A 16,805-nucleotide genomic window follows, 5' to 3' on the forward strand; every position below is an offset into this window, starting at 1 on the left:
TTTCAGCATACGCGCTGGGGAATTCACGCTTATACTAAGCAAGGGTATGAATGTTGTATGTGAAATCTGTTTTATCATGAGGAGAGATGAAACGTGAGACAGTGGAGGTCGCTGTTATAGAAAAGGAGTTTTATTCATTGTCACAGAAGCCAGGAAATAGGATGATTTTCCTAAGCTATGGTCTGAAGGCACAAACTAGGCAGTACAATGTTTTTTTTCTGCATTCAGTGGCTGTGATAGGTGAACATCTACGGTGTTTGTGAAATTCAAGTACTAGTCTGCTTTCTTAGAATGAAATGGCGGGTCTAGAAATATCTTAAACTGGTTTGTAATACAGCATTTAAAGGAATGCTGTCAGCTAATTCACACTCAGTTTAGGTTTTCTGTGTGTACATGTTTTAAAATAGTTACATTTAAATGCTGTCAGTGTAAGCAAGAGGATGTAATACAAGTCAGTTTTTCTTTAGATTTGAGCAGCGTGGTAAAATAGTAGTGATCCTAAAATAATGTTTAGCTTTGCTTAGTGTATATGTATACCCTGTTTGCATTATAAATGGCAAAAGAAATTGAAGGTTCAAATGCAATATAAGAAGGAGATGCGGGTGTGGAATTCAAACTCCACTGTGTTTTGCTATTACGACAGTATTCTAAATTTTTTTTTTAAATATAGCTTTTTTTTCTTACTGTTTTTAAAAAGCAATCGGTGCGCTTAATATCCTTGTGCCAAAGATTATCGAGATCTTTCTTGTCCAGAAGTAACATGAGTGTCGCTAGAAGTGATGATACTCTGGTAAGTGTGTACTCTGCATGCTTAGAATGCTTTATTACATCTGAAACAACTTTATCTGAAATTATTTTAACAGAAATATTGGGTTGTTGAAAATATGTGTGATTAATCAGTCTCGTATGTAGGATGAAATAGATTATAAGGCTGCAGAGGTCAGTTATCCGTAGTCTGATATTCTGCACGACACAAACCTTGAAGATGAATTTATTAATTACCATGGTGTGTCTGATAGCTAGTGCTGGAAAATCATCTAACTTTGTTTTGCTTCAGGAGGATTTTTTGTACTGTAGCAATTATAATGTGAAAAAGTTGCATCTGAATTTTTTTTATGGCACTGTGTAGAGTAAAATAATATGCCATTTTTTACCAGAATATTCAAAATCATTGAGACCCTCTTAGATTCAGTGAATGCTAGACAGCAGTATCATAACAACCTGTTACTTAAGGAGGAAATTTTTAAGTTAGCCAATATTCAGTTTGTAGTATTGCATACATCTATTAGATTTAAACAGTCAGAAGCAATTGCTGTATGCTTTGCAATTACAAATGCTTGTAAATCCAAAAACATTCTTCTTTAGCTTACTCTTCCGGTTTTAATACACACTTCACAAATTCCCTGTGATCACCAACTTACGTATGTTAATACGTTTAGAGCCGGGTAACGTCATCTTTCGATGCATTAGTAGAATCAAACTTCAAAAATTTTGCAGAGCCCTTTTTATCCATATTATCTTCCCTGTGCCCCTCCTGTGCAACTCGCCACTCATTTCCACTTTTCTTCCTCTTTCTGCTTCCATGCTCTTTGTTCTCTCCATCTTGCCCTCCTTTCCCTGCCTCCGCCACCTCAGCTATCATTATGACTTTTAACACTGGATCAGCATTTAACACCTATGTTGCAGCAGAAAGGATTGTAGCCTAATATAAGTGTTCTAAAAAATCTGAAACCTCAGGAGAAAGGAGGTGAGAGTGATCCAAATACCGGACTCAGTGAATTTCAGTTCTTTGACATTTTACTGCATGGGGAAAAAAAATAAAATTACACCTGCAGACGTATCTAGGTTCATTACTTATGTTCTGGAGTTTTAACTGGTCCATTTGAATAATGAAAGCTTGGTCCAAAGTACTTCTTCTATGTCATAGTCACAGATGGTACAGTCTTGTATTATAATAATTATAATACCATCTGATATTCCAGTTTGTATTTGCGTACTTCTTGGTATTTTTCATGTTCACGTATATGCATGGAATTAGTTTCATTTGATACAAGTACTGCATCTACTGAAAGTCCTAGGAGGATAAAGAAAGTACACCTAATAAAAGAATCCTGTTTGGAATCTCAATGAGTAACAGGTTCATGTGTTGAAGAAAAGGGAAACATACTGTACTGGCAAAAGTGAGAGGGGTTTTGGTGTGGGCTTTGTTTTCATGTAACTTGTGCACATGTTAGCCATACACTTCATGAAGGATTACAGCTTGCAGCTGAAGACTTTGAAAATTTTACTTTTAAAATTTTTTTATATGTCTTGGCAGCTGTTGAGATAGGGATTTTTTTTCCTTTAAGCTAATAATTTTTCTTCTTTTTCATTTAATTACAAGGATGAGGAAGATTCTTTTGTAATGAAAGCTATTATTCATGCCATCAATGATGACAATTTTCCTGGATTACAGCACCTTCTGGGATCTCTGACAAATTACGATGTCAATCAACCCAACAAGGTAGTGTGGGTCTGGTTGAGGTGCGTGGGGGACTAGCTATCATCCTGTTGAATAGAGCAGCATGGTTGTAAAATAGAAATATAACACCCAAAAAGAAGAGACCAGTGGATGGGAAATAATTCTGACTTTCTTTAGGAGAAATTTTAATGTGGTCTGTGTTCAGACTTCTTGAATTACCTGCAAATGGAACCGAAAATGTTTGGGGGAGGGGGGTTGGGGTTTTTTCTTTGGTTTGGTTGTTCTTGTTTTGTTGTTGTTGGGGGTTTTTTTCCCCTTAGGCCTTTGAGAAAGTATTAATGAAATTGTGTTGTCAAGAGCTGCGGTATATCAGATATCAGCCTTTGTTGTTGTTGTTTCTTGTGGCAGATGAACATGGCAGAATATGTCGGAATAACCAGACTGCCAAACCTGTATTTTGAGAAATAGTCATGAAGAGCACTATAAAGTTAAAGCATCTGTTATTTTACGATGACGGTGTCTTGAACCTTTAAAAAAAAATCAGTGTTTTTGTGTTTTAATAGTGCAGTCCCATTTACTTTTCCTGTATGTTGCTGGTGGCTTGCATCTGTGAGGTGGTGTGGCAAACACCTTAGGTAGTCCAGCTTAAAATATAGATATGTAGATATAAAGGAGTTGCAAAGGGGATTGTCCTTGCCAAACAGGGCTAAGAAGAGCCTAACATTAATATTCCAGGTTTGAAAAGCATACCTTTAATGTGTGGTGTATCATTGAGTAAATGTGAATTCCTCCCAAAAATATGGGAGATTGTTGTGCAATAAATGTCTTTGGTCAAAAGGGCAAACTGTTTCTGTACAGTGCTCCCTGAAGACATAATTTGAAACTGGAAATCCAGAGATGCTGTTCAGTGCTTGCCTTTCATTCTGCTTTCTTTTCTTAAGCCTTGAAAAATGGAATGTATTGTTCTCACTTGTATTTCATTGTTAGCATGGAACACCTCCGCTACTGATTGCTGCTGGCTGTGGAAACATTCAGATGCTTCAGTTGCTTTTAAAGCACGGATCCCGTATTGATGTTCAAGACAAGGTCAGGGTTTTTCTTTGTCACCGTTCTACGTAAGTTTTTGGTACAGTTAGGAGAGAACAGGCAGTTCCCACCAAGTTGTACTGGAAATTAAAAAACGAGGGTTGAAAGGCCCATTCACTATCTTCTACAGCAGAAAGATAAAAGCAAATCATTAATAATGTCATTTGTTTCTAGTGTATATCCTCTGATTTTGATCACTTTATGAGCTGAAGTAATTTGAATGATCCTAATCTTAAAATACAGTTCATGCTTACAAAATTGCCTCAATTAGTTCAAATTAGTGATTGCCCTAAAACACAATGGTGAACTTTATTTAACATGGAATGATGAATGCACATTTTAGTGATGGAGGGTATTGCAAATAAAACTGTCATGTGACAGAGGGTGAACTTTGCAGCAAGGTTTTTACCAAAATATTTAGTAACAATCTGGGATTCATTTAAAACAAACTTGAAGCACTGTCTGCTTCTCTGTCTAGTAGATGGTAAAGTAAGAAACGGAAAGGTTTTTATCTCATGACTGTTCTTTCCAAAAAAAATCCCTTAAAAAGGGGAAGAGGATTATCCTTGCAGTTAGTGATCCTGTTAGACGTCCTTTGCATAGAGGGGGTTTTGTTCTCATTGTTGAATTGTGGGCTTGTTGATCCAATTTGAAATTTTTTTTATTAAGTAAATATGTTCATATAAGCTTTAATATCTGTTCAGTATATCTGTGTACATCAAAGTGCATGTATACCTTAGCTGATAATCTAGAATTAGGACTCTAAATTGATCAATAAGATTTGTAATCAAGTATTTATGACAGGCTGGATCCAATGCAATCTATTGGGCTTCTCGACATGGTCATGTAGAAACACTGAAATTTCTTGACGATAATAAATGTCCTTTGGATGTTAAGGATAAGGTAAGCAAAGCATTCTTTTTGATGCAGAGAGCATTTTTTCTTGTAACTTTATATTAACTAAGAGAAAGGTCTTTCAGAATGATATTCAGCTGTGCCATAATTCAACCTTATGACTGGTTTTTTAGTGTGGTATTATAAGCTGACATATAAGGCTGTAATAACACAGCTTTAAAGTAGCTGGATGTACTGATTATTTTCCTGACAAACGTTAACCAAGCATGCATCTTAAATGTGGTGAGTACATGGTGGGTAGGTGGGGAAGTACAAACTTAACTTAATTTTCACTTGAAGACTAGATTTCTTATTGGAACATAGGGTAAAATCGTGATTCTGTTTTTTATTCTTCTTGATTGAAAATCACTTTTGTCTGACAAGTAAATTTGACTGTTATTAAGTTGAATATAATGAAGCCTAACAATTTATAGCTGATGAGCACTTACCTTGTCTCCAGCAGTGTTACTTTAGCAACATTTGCCCTAGAAACTAGTTGCTGTTAAAATCTTATACCATAGTGGTGTTTTTATACTAACCAAAGCTGCGGTACAGAGGCACTTTGACTTGGGAAACACACTTTGCTTTGTTGAGAGAACTAGTGCAAGGCACATTAGCAAAATTAGTGTTTAACTCCTTATAGGGCTACTAGGAAATAGGTTACTCTCTTAATAAAAATGCCATTTATTTTTCATATAACAGAAGGTTGCAAATAATTACATGTAATGACCAAAATGTGCTAGGATATACCAAGGTGTTAGGCAAGCTCCTCATATTTGTATATACAGGGCAGAGTAGGGGCATATAGAAATAGAATTAATAGAAGTAGGATATCTGTTTCAACACCAATTGCCCATGCAGCTACCTCCTCATATTGCTCAGAAATCCTGTTGTGGCTGTGACCTGGAACAAATAAAGTAGGAAAATAAGTTCTGAAAAAGTCAGGAAATAACCTGTCAAGTCTGTCACATATAACTACAGCTTGTAAGCGAGAGATCTCTGCTGACTGAAGCTGTGCCACTGGGTTACAGGGAGGGAGGAGTACCCCATGCAGTATACAGGCATTCAGGCTGTACACGGCAGTGTATATCTAGGGTGACACGTGAAATTACAGTGGCATGTTCTTCTGTAATTGCAGTCTGGGGAGACCTCTCTCCATGTCGCAGCTCGGTATGGGCATGTGGATGTGGTTCAGTTTCTGTGTAGCATTGGATCCAATCCAAACTTTCAAGATAAGGTAAGTCATGGAGACTGTCTGTTTTTCTTCTACAAATAAGGCCAACCAACTACTGTTACAAAACTCAGGTTCTCTCAAAAAGCTTAAAGAGGGAGAAACTCAACATCATGAAGGTACGGGTGGTGGTTTGTGCTCTGTGAGTTCAGGGGTTTGCATCTCCTTGGTGAGTGTTCTGTTTTAAACACTGGAATAGTCTTTCAACACACAGGATGTAGAAGCTGCTTATGAAAGAGGATGTTTTCAAGCAAGAGAACCAAGATAGTTAGCTCAAGAGCATGGAACCATCTAAACCAAGACTGCTGACATGCAAGGTGTTGTCTTTAGATAGTTTTATGGTGAGAAGTATGGACTCTCAGAATCCAGGTGAAAATCTAGTGCATTACCACAATCACTTGGTATATCAGCAGGCGTTACTGTTGCTTTGAGAATGTCAGCATTAGACACTACGATATTTTTTTCTTTTGTGTCAATTTTCTAAGTTAAGCTAGGGAATTGTTCCTCCTGGCATTCGGTTCAGCTCTGCTTTGTTGTTTTCATTTTCCATGTTAATAGGAGGAAGAAACCCCACTGCATTGTGCTGCTTGGCATGGCTACTACTCTGTTGCCAGAGCACTCTGTGAAGCAGGTTGCAATGTGAACATTAAAAACAAAGAGGGGGAGACTCCGCTTCTGACAGCATCTGCTAGAGGTTACCATGATATTGTGGAATGCCTGGCAGAACATGGGGCTGATCTTCATGCAACAGACAAGGTTAGTTTGCGTTTCTTTTGGTCAGAAATTGTATCCAGAGATCAAAGGTGTCACAGAGGCATCTCTTCAAATTGCATCATTTGAATGCTGCAAGCCAGCATTGTTTCCATGATGTGGATTTTCTGAGCAGTTCACACAGAGACTATTGATGGCTGCAGTAGGCTTTAAAGTTGCCTGCTATTTATTTTTCCATGATTGGGTTTTGCTGATTCATCATCACCTTATCAATTATCACCTGATGAATTACCGCCTTATGAGTTACAGTCTATAAAAAATGGCAGGAATATTGGGTTCTGTAATTGGCAACAAACTGTTAAGAGAAAAAAGATGGATTTACTGTTTGCCTTCTATTCCTAGTGGTTGGATAAATCACACCTATTTCCAATAAGCTAAATTCCAACTGTTTAATTCAGAATCAGGTTTTGTCTTTCATGGTGTAATCCCAAGGAAGAAATTCAGCATTTCATTGCTTGCACTTTTGGTATGCTTGTCCTATTATTGCTGTTAGTTACTAAAGCAAGTTCTGAAAAAAACCCTTTTGCTTCTAAAATGTGTTTCTGGTCACATTGTCTCTTTTAGTTGTTTCACAGAGAGAAAGCTCTGTCTATAAAGTTACTGACCACTAAGCAGATTGCATGACTTTTGCATCACTAATTTCTGTCAGAAAACACTAGAGTGGTTTACAATATTCAACTGGTTGTTACAGTTGGTCACTCTCCCACCTCCTAGGGAAGCTGTTAGTAAAGAATGTGTGTTTGCATTTCATCCATTCCACTGCAAAGCCTGGTGGCTTAATAGAAATTTGCTTTCATCCCATATTGATTTGTTCTGACAGCTACTGTGCATCCCACTGCCTCCACTCTCAAAATAAAAGCCATTGTGATTCTTGAGGCAAGGAGATACACCCAGTTACATGGAAGGATGGTGACTCTGCAAAATGCTTTGCTTTTTAGCATTATTAAATCTCACTTGCACATTGTCTTGTCGTTTCAGGATGGTCATATAGCCTTACACCTTGCTGTGAGAAGATGTCAAATAGAAGTAGTTAAAACTCTTATCAGTCAAGGATGTTTTGTAGATTTCCAAGACAGACATGGCAACACTCCCCTGCATGTGGCCTGCAAAGATGGGAATGTTCCAATTGTGATGGCACTCTGTGAAGCGAGTTGTAATTTGGATGTCACTAATAAGGTAAATGGAACACAGATACTGAACTCCTTTGTTTAATAGCTCACCTGTTGCATTAGATGACCTTTTCCAATTCTCTGATATGAAGAATGTCTTTACCTCTTGAAGTGGCCAAATGCAAAGCATTGAACAAGTCACCTTGCAAATTTGCCTAAGTTTGTTTCAGTTGAGTAGATAATCAAAGATACATGAAAAGTGAGCCCAGTTGAAATATTGCAGTGTATTTTGACACTCAGCTCTAATGTTGAAGTATATGCCAACCTTCTTCACTATCTGGATTGCTTTGCTTTGTGCAGATTACATCTAGGCACTGAAGAACAGATAATATGTATTGCTGCTGGCCTTGATTTGATGTGATTTAAAAACAGTAATTTATATACAGAATTGATTGTACAGTTTTATGAAAAATCTGGTTTGAATTCTTCCAAATTACATGAAAAGATCTATACTGTAATCTAACAAAGGATTTAACTCAACTGCAGGTTCTATTCCCAGTTATAAGTGTCATATGGGCTGGTTTATGTTTTTCTGCATTGAGTTAGTTTATTACAATAAATGAAACATCTTAGAATAGTTTTAATTTGTTTATTAAACAAATTGTCACTGGCAGGGTACAGGAATCTCAGAAGTAAAATGTTAAATGTAAAATTATTTTCAAAAGGTGAAGTCACCAGTCTGAGTAAGGTGCTTTTTGGGGATTTTCTTATTGCTCATTGTTTCAAAAACACATGACAATTGCAGACACCCTTGGTAAATGTTACAGCACTAAAAATGTTGATTCCAGTGCATATCGCTGAGTTACTGCCAGCTAAAACTGTGAACTGTCCATAATTGTTGTAAGCACTTGCCAAAAGAACGTTTAACAGCTGTCCCTAAATTTGAGATAGTAGTACCTTTATTGCTGCTTCTGTTGTGCTAGTGCTGCAGTCAGTGTATGGGTTAACTGATAGTGATGCTTTACAGGTTTAACATTTTGGCATTCCCCCCCCCAGAGACTTTCAAGAGAAGTAAGCAGTTTCCTTTGGTTAGTTTGAATAGGTTAAGGTCAGCCTTTGGACTCTGCTGACAGGCTATGGGGCTTAGGCCACAATACTTAGCTCTCTCTGCCCTTTTTAAATTTTATATATGCTACAAATTTTAAAAGTTACTCACAGGAATATTCACATTGCTTTCTGCAATTTGTTTCATTCAGGTGTTGTAGCTTCTTTGTGTTTCTGGAAAAGTACATGTTCTGGTAATTACATTTTGCTAGTTAACACTTCCATTTATTACCTAAACACTGACCTTCTCTGTATTAGCCAGCTAAAGAAAGCTGTGGGGCTTTTGGTTTTAGGGTTGTCCAGTGCAATCAGTTTTGGTTTTAATAATTAAAATCATCAACTGCCAAGTGAAACAAAATTATGAGCTCCCCAGTCCTGCCTCTGAGCATAAATCTGACTGACTAAGCAATTAAATCAAGATCCGCAGCTGAGAACACATTTTGGGGAAGGTGAGTTAAGCACAAGGCTGGATTAGCATCTCTTTTCCTAATGGAGAATGGCATCAATGGCCTGGCTGCAAGCGTGCTGTGGAAAAAATAAATCAGTCTTCAAGTTCAGTGGAGGCTGGATTGTAGTTACAGCTTGTGTGCTGTTATTCTTTTAACAGTTGTGTATACAGGAGTGATTTTTAGAGTGTGCTTTATTTGAAAGGGTGAGTTTGGATCTTTACAAATAGAGAATCTTTATTTCTGCTGGTCCTCTTCAGCAGTGAGCCCTCTAATGGGAGTACATTAATATAACTGTTTATCCTTGGTCTCACATGTACATGATACTGATTGAGGACAAAGTTTGTTTCTTCCACAGACGATGTACAGTAAAACATCATACACATTTATTTATTACAGAATCATTTAGGTTTGAAATTACCTTTAATATCATCGTAAACCTAAAACTGACAAGTCCACCACTAACCCATGTCCCTGAGCACCACATCTACACGCCTTTTAAATACCTCCAGGGTTGGTGATTCAACCACTGCCCTGGGGGGTTGGTGATCCAACCGCTGCCCTGGCCAGCCTGTTCCAATGACTGACAACCTCTTCAGTGAAGAAATATTTCCTAATAGCCAATTTAAACCTCCCCTGGCACAGCCTGAGGCTTTCACCTCTTGTCCTAGGGCTTGTAACTTTGGAAAAGAGACCAGCCACCTGGTGGCTCCATCCTCCTTTCAGGTAGTTCTAGAGAGCAATAAGGTCTCCCTGAGCCTTTGCTTCTCCAAACTAAACACACCAGTTCCCTCAGCGATTCCTCACAGGACTTGTGCTCCAGACCCTTCACCAGCTTTGCTGCCCTTCTCTGGGCCCACTCCAGCACCTCAATGTCTCTCTTGTAGTGAGGGGCCCAGAACTGAACACAGGATTCGAAGTGCAGCCTCACCAGTGCCCAGTACAAGGGAATTATTATTTCCCTAGTTCTGCTGGCCACACTAGTTCTGATACAATCCCAGATGCTGTTTGCGTTGAGGTACACAGTTTTGAGGAGCTGGGCATCTGCTCAGTTTCCAGTTGTCAAAAAGTTAGCTTTACTTTGAAACATTCTTTTGCGAAGTTATTTTGTGAGTTTGTTTCCGAATGTAGGGTTGAAACAGGGGAATAGTAATGAAAGCATGAAAATATGTGAAGTAATATAAGAGGAGTTACATGCAGAGAATACATGATAGTGATATTTTAACAGTAGCTTTGAACACTAAAGACCAGAAGTGGATGTTGTGAAGACCTGTTGTCAGTGGAGAGAATCACAGAGAAAAGCAAAAATTGGGGAAGCAATACTTTCAGCAGTTTGCCTCTGTCACTGAAAGCACAAATTCCTTCAGCCTGACTTCTTGCATTCATTCCTCTTATTCCTTTGGGTGGAAGAGGAAGACTGCCGATATGTAATCTTAAGTAAAAACTTGGATTGAAATAGGATCCAGAGCTTTAAAGGTTAAGGACTTAGTGTTGCTTAACTGGTTCATGTTTAATTAAGCAAAATGCAATTAGATTTACTGGGAATTAAAACCACATTCTCAAATACAGCAAAAAAACTCTAAAGGATTCCCTTACAGTTGTGGGCCATTCAGCTATAAAATTGTTTCCCATTTTGTAGTAGTCACTAGCCTTTCTTTTTAATTAAGCTTTAAGCAGTTGTGCTTAAGCTGTAACCAAAAGTACTTTTTCTTACAGTTTTTGCAAGACCTTTGCTGTGTATCCATATGTATGATTGTAAAATAAATTTGATTATTAGTCATAAAATTTGGAATTAAGTTCTTTCTGACTAATGTCACTTTTTTCATCTTTTTAGTATGGAAGAACACCTTTACATCTGGCAGCAAACAATGGCATTCTTGATGTTGTCCGGTTCCTGTGTCTTACTGGTGCCAATGTAGAAGCTTTAACTTCTGTAAGTATTGAGAGATACTTTTATGCTTACTGCTTCTCTTATGTATGATAGTAGGAAACAAATTAATTTAGAAAGGGGTGGAATTTGAAACTGATCAAGGTACAGTACAGCTACCACTTGATTTACTCCTAAGAATTTCTTGACTTAACAATTAATTGTATCATTGTGTTTTCTGTAAGCACATAGAAACGTGTGCTTAATGACAGGGCTGCTGTGATGTATGTGATGTGAAGTGATTTACACTTTAATGACAGGACTGCTGTCATTAAGGTGTAAATCACTTCACATCACATACAGTTACCATACAAATGTACTGTATATATATTAAATATTTTTTCTGCTTTCAGGAGATTATAAAGTTTTATTTTCAGGGTGGGAAATGCGTGGGTTTATGGATGAGTGAACTAGCATGCAAATATCCTTACAAAACAAATCATCTGTGTCAGAGCAGTCACACTGAAGGTGTTTTTCATTCTAAGATGAGAAATGTCCTCCTAGCTGACACATCCACAGCAGGGATGATGTGTCCTTCATCATACACACTTCATATGCACATGATACTTTATGGGCATCATACACATCACTACCTGTGTTTTGAACAAACTAAGTATATTTTATTTTCAAATGCATTGGATGAGTTTGCATAGCTACTTGCCCTAACCAATGTTTTCTACCCAGAAATAACTATTGCTCTGTATATTAAAATCGTGTTGTGATAAGATTTTGAGGCTGTGTTTTTCAAAGTTCTCTAATAAATTACTCCTGAGATGGCCAAAATGGAGAGGGAAAAAGGAGAAAAAAAGCATTTTATTTGCTTTACCCATTTGCTAGATAATACAGTTGGTTTTCTTGTTTTCCTGCATATTTAGCACTGTATTTTCTTCCCTCTTAAGTGCACATCTCATGTGGCAGGAGAATGCCAATGAACTTAAAATTGTTGGGTTTTCTGTTTGGTTGGGTTTTTTTTTTGGTTATATCCCAACGTGTATCTGTATTTTCACTACTACATACTGTAGAGATAAGATAAAACAAAAAAGTGATGGGGAAATTCTTGAGCTGTGTCGCTTCATTTATGTCATGATGACAGCTGTGTTGGTATAATTCCCAGTATGAACCCTGTCCTTCCAAGATAAAAGTACTTTTTATCTCTTTAGTTTAAATAGTTTGAAGGGGATAACACAATAAATTGTGCTGTTACTAAATGTGGCAGAAGCAGATTGAATATACATAACTGTCCATTATTCCATCAGTGCTGTAGTGAAGAGAAAGGAAAAGGAGGAGAGGGGGAGAGGAAGTGAGTGTTGTGATTTTAATAACATTTCAGTTTTGCATTAGTTTTCCAGGTGGATGTTAAACTGTTCTGAAAAGTCTTAGTAACAGCTCTTTCTGAGTCAGCACGGTAGAATTAATTACCTTTTCCTTCTCTCAGAATGCTGCTTCTGAGAAGTTAACATTTTCAGCACTGTTAAGTAACTAGGCTGCAGTAAGCCCATTTAAGGACTAGTTTATTTGAATTAGATTGCATGAATGTTGTTAAGTGACCTTAAAAAACCTTAAGTTCCTGGAGCATACAATAATTTCAGATAATTCCACTGTATATATACCCTGTACTTTTCAAGAAAACTTTAACAGGAAAACAAGTTACTGAAACCCATTTCCTATTTTGCTTGGGTATGTATTTTCTAATTCTTGTTGTGTTCTACAGTTCATCCTGCTGTGGATACCCAGAGAATGTGCACAGCCTCATCTTATTCGCAGTTTTGGACAAAAAGAGAACTTTATTCTGTTAATTTCTTTGTCACGGAAGCATTTTTCTATGTGTTATCTTAATAAATTGAGCTTCTAGATCTGCGTCTATATTTACAACAGACATGCGATCTGAACTACTAGCCTCTGTCAATGTAAACATCTGAAAGTGCTTTTTTGGGGGTGAATTTGACCTAGAGTTCTTTCTGTTGTACTTGTTGCCAGTGTTCTGGGGTAGCTTTCGCTTACTCCACTGGCCTTTCTGCATATCTTGTTACTCTGTGGTCTAATGACCATGACTTCAAAACTCATGCTTGTGAGGCAGTGCCCTTGCGAAGGCATTTCTGCCATAAGCAGAGGTGAGCTAGGAGCCAAGAGTAGACGACACAGCAAGTAAGGACAGTGTCCTCGACAACAAGGGCTGGGTCCCATAGTACCCAAGCATGACAAACAGAGCAGGTCCAGTGACGGCAACCAGATTCATACAGGAGTCAGGCTGCCAGACAAGTCCATAACAATGAGGCAGGTCTGAAGTTAAGTCAAGGTCAGGAATTGGGCTCAGTGACCATGGTTGCCCAAGGGTCTAGTGATACCAGGCAAGTCCACAGAGAAGAGACAGATTCAAGGTCAAACCCAGAAGTCAGGAGCTGGGTCAGTGGGATACATGACCACACAGGCATATAGTTGTGGTGTTGCTCAGGTGAGGACCAAGGGCAAAAGCTTCAACCTGAGAGCAACACCTGAGCAAAAAGTAGTGCAAAGCTCCGGATAGGGCTGCTTTTCAGGTCATCTTCTTTCACAGCACCAAGATTAGACAGCTGTATCAGACAGCTGGTCTTGAGCTCAAGAACCTGTTAAGAGGCGGTGAGAGATCTCTGGGTCATGACAGTGCCATCCCATTTTTGCTGGTGGGCTCTATGCACACATCTGCTTAGGCTTCTGGCAATTTGAACGATTCTTGTTGCCATTTTTCCAGTGAGCCACTGCCACCCACACTCCTTGGCAAATACTCACCAGATTGTTATTTCCTTTGTGTTTGTGCCTTTATAGTTGTGACTGAGATAAACAAATGATGTATCAGAGTACAGCTGGTTAGCCAAAGCCAGGCTTGAAGCCAGAGCAAACCCCCATGGAGCAATGAGGCACAGCAAGCAAGGGTGTGAAGTTGTCCAAGCCTTGCCAGTACAGTTGTGACCCACTCTGGTTCAAAGGAACAATGCCCATACAGGGATCTGTCACTGCATACATGCTTGGTGCTGGAGTTTGACAGCCATTTCCAACCGTATGTTGCAGCAGGAACATACTGCACTCTAGAAACTGCAGGGCCAGGCTCTAACAGTCCTGCTTTAGATATACGAGGAGGCCAAGGTTGTGGGGATCCAGATGAAATCCACACTTTTGTCTGGGGGAGGCTGCATCCAGTTACCATAGGGATTCTCAGGAAGGGGATCAAGGTTTTCCCCTTTACTTTAAGGTTTTGGATTCTGCTATATGTGCCCAAGACTGGAAACTTGGAAAGCACTAAAAGTACTGCAGCAGTTCTGATGGCAGGCTAGCTGCCCAGCCACTAGACTGCTCTTCCCTTATACAGCAGACACTGGGGATTAACTAGGATTTGGAGAGTAGGGTCAGCACAAATAAACAAATTTTTCTCCTTCAGATGTTTCTTTACTAAAGTTGCAATTACATGTCAGCTGTGGAAGGAATTTAAGGGTAAGGTATTGGTTCAAATTTAGTCGGTTCACACCATCAACTGCACTTCTGTCTGTTTCTTGCTAGTGTTCTGTTCCTGTTCTGCCTGAATTATCTCTGGAGTACATAATAACTTTTATGGAAACCTGAAAATGTCTTCTGTAGCTGGACACTCAATTGTCAAGGATGTTTATTTCCTGTAATACAGTAATTGTAATAATACTGTAATAATTACAGTACCCTCAGGAACTACTTAAGACAATGCAGGTTTCACATGATAAACTAGTAAAATCAAAGGCAGAAACACAAATAAAGAGATCTTTGTTTTCCAGTATTACTTATTAATAACTGAATGGTTTCATCTGAGAGTGAAAGAAGCAAAGTGCTTGTAAATTAGTTACCTGTTACCAAATTTGAAACAATACAATAGCATTAATGTAGTTGTAGAAGTACTGAGCAATTTTCCTTTCAGCCAACTTAGTATTAGATTGCTGACCTAGGAAACATGGGTAATTAAATGGCAAGACCAGAATACTGAAGGTAGCTTTGCTTTTTTTAAATTTGCTGATGCAATTTAAACGTCATCCCTTGCAATGTTCTTGCTTTCTGGAATTCTTCAGTGACTGTTATGCCACTGTCATTTTTTTAGGTCTGTTCAGTGTGTAGAAATTGCTATCATACTGTAATTGATGGGAAGAGAAACTCAGATGGGGAGTATTGGCATCACTCTAAGGTTCCAAATTCAAAGTATCTTGTTGCAGTGGTATCCAGATGCCAATTTGTGTAAGAAATGCCATTGTTCTGCATTGTACCTTTTTTTTTGACTATTTAAAAAAATGGGGATTCTGGTGGGGTGTGATCAGTACTGGTTGTTGTGTGGGTTTTGGTTTTGGGGTTTTTTTTTTTCTTCCTATTGCATTTACATCTGACAGGAATTCTGTTACTACCTTGAGTAGCTGAGCTATGTTACGTGTGAGGTTTTTTTACTGTCAGAAAAAAGGAAGGAACTGCTGCTAATAGTTTGTGTTTTGACAGGATGGGAAAACAGCAGAAGATCTTGCCAGAGCAGAGCAGCATGAACATATAGCCAGTCTGCTTGCAAGACTTAAAAAGGTTGGGAATGCATGAATTTTAACTAAGGTTTTCATGTTTTTAAAATACTAAGAAAAGTTTGACCATGGAAAATCATGTGATAAGGTACTCATCAAAGCCATTCTGAAAAACCAAGTGCAAAAATCCTTACTGGAATGGTGCCTCTTTTTTATGGGGAGAGACTTTGGTGGGGGGGACATTGAGGGAAGAGGATTTTTTTGTTTGTTTGGGTTTTGTGATTTTGTTTTTGTTCTTTAATTTTAATTTGAAATTATGCCCTCAGTTAAAGCTAGTATGTACATACTAACAAAAATGGCTAAACTAATCTGCACCACTGATCTATTGTATCCTGTCTCTGACATTGGCTACAAAACATCTAAGGTGTCAGAAGAAACTGGAAAATAAACTGTTGAGAATTAGCACATCCCACAAGAGGACTTATTTCCCCTACTCATCACCATTTTAGTTAGATCAGGGTTATGAAGTATGAGGGGGTTGTGCCTCTTCTGGAAACTAATACCATATGGAAAAGTTGTGGAAGTTTTCAGTGTCTTCTTTTAATTCTGGAGTTTCAGTATCTCCGAATCCCCTGACAACTAGAACGGAAACCTTATCTTTCCAGAAAGCGGGGCTTGTTGTAAGACAGTAGGTCTGACACACCTGATAATGCATTGATTATTTTGGACAGGCAGCGTCATTCATAATGTGAAGGTTCAGGGAACACTTTCCTGGAGATTACAGACAAGAGCCAGACCAATTAAAACAATCCTGTTTTAATTATGCTGATGGGCCTGTGGAAAACTGAAATAAATTAACATTTCAGAATAGCAGTAGAAGACTGTGCATACCAGGCATTGCCAAGGTGGAAGTAGAGTCTCATCCTTTACTCCTGCAAGTAAAACTATACTTCCTACAACTGTAAAACGTATCAGTGAAGATGTCAGAAAGTGCCAAAGTTCAGGCTTCCTTTACAATGGTAGGTTTTGTAAACATTTGTGGTAACAGGATCTGTTTTTCATAGTTGTATCCCCACACCAAACCCTTGCCAGTGTCTGCAGGCAGGTAAATAAAACTGTGGTTTAGTCATGGTCTAGATATGGAACTAATACAAGTTGGCCTGGAACAAAAGGGAGAAGGTCAGGTAAATCTCTTCTGAAAGAGATGTTAGGTAGTTGTTAACTCTTTTCTTGATAGCAGAGTATACTTAATTATTGAAGGCCTGCATATATATATATATATA

General features: G+C 38.3%; 1 protein-coding gene across 1 annotated transcript in view; it reads left to right on the forward strand.

The window, feature by feature from the left end:
• LOC104405808 (death-associated protein kinase 1-like) overlaps positions 1-15,586 on the forward strand; it is a gene marked incomplete at its 3' end in the record, with an annotated part of 33,656 nt that extends 18,070 nt beyond the window's left edge. The window contains exons 10-18 of the mRNA XM_010014637.1: positions 698-790; positions 2,384-2,503; positions 3,449-3,547; positions 4,352-4,450; positions 5,580-5,678; positions 6,231-6,428; positions 7,422-7,619; positions 10,937-11,035; positions 15,509-15,586. Coding sequence (XP_010012939.1) covers positions 698-790; positions 2,384-2,503; positions 3,449-3,547; positions 4,352-4,450; positions 5,580-5,678; positions 6,231-6,428; positions 7,422-7,619; positions 10,937-11,035; positions 15,509-15,586 — 1,083 coding nt within the window. The remainder of the gene's footprint in view (positions 1-697; positions 791-2,383; positions 2,504-3,448; positions 3,548-4,351; positions 4,451-5,579; positions 5,679-6,230; positions 6,429-7,421; positions 7,620-10,936; positions 11,036-15,508) is intronic.
• Positions 15,587-16,805: the final 1,219 nt, after the last annotated feature.

Source organism: Nestor notabilis, unplaced genomic scaffold, assembly GCF_000696875.1.
Source record: "Nestor notabilis isolate BGI_N333 unplaced genomic scaffold, ASM69687v1 scaffold6475, whole genome shotgun sequence".
Taxonomy (NCBI): domain Eukaryota; kingdom Metazoa; phylum Chordata; class Aves; order Psittaciformes; family Psittacidae; genus Nestor; species Nestor notabilis.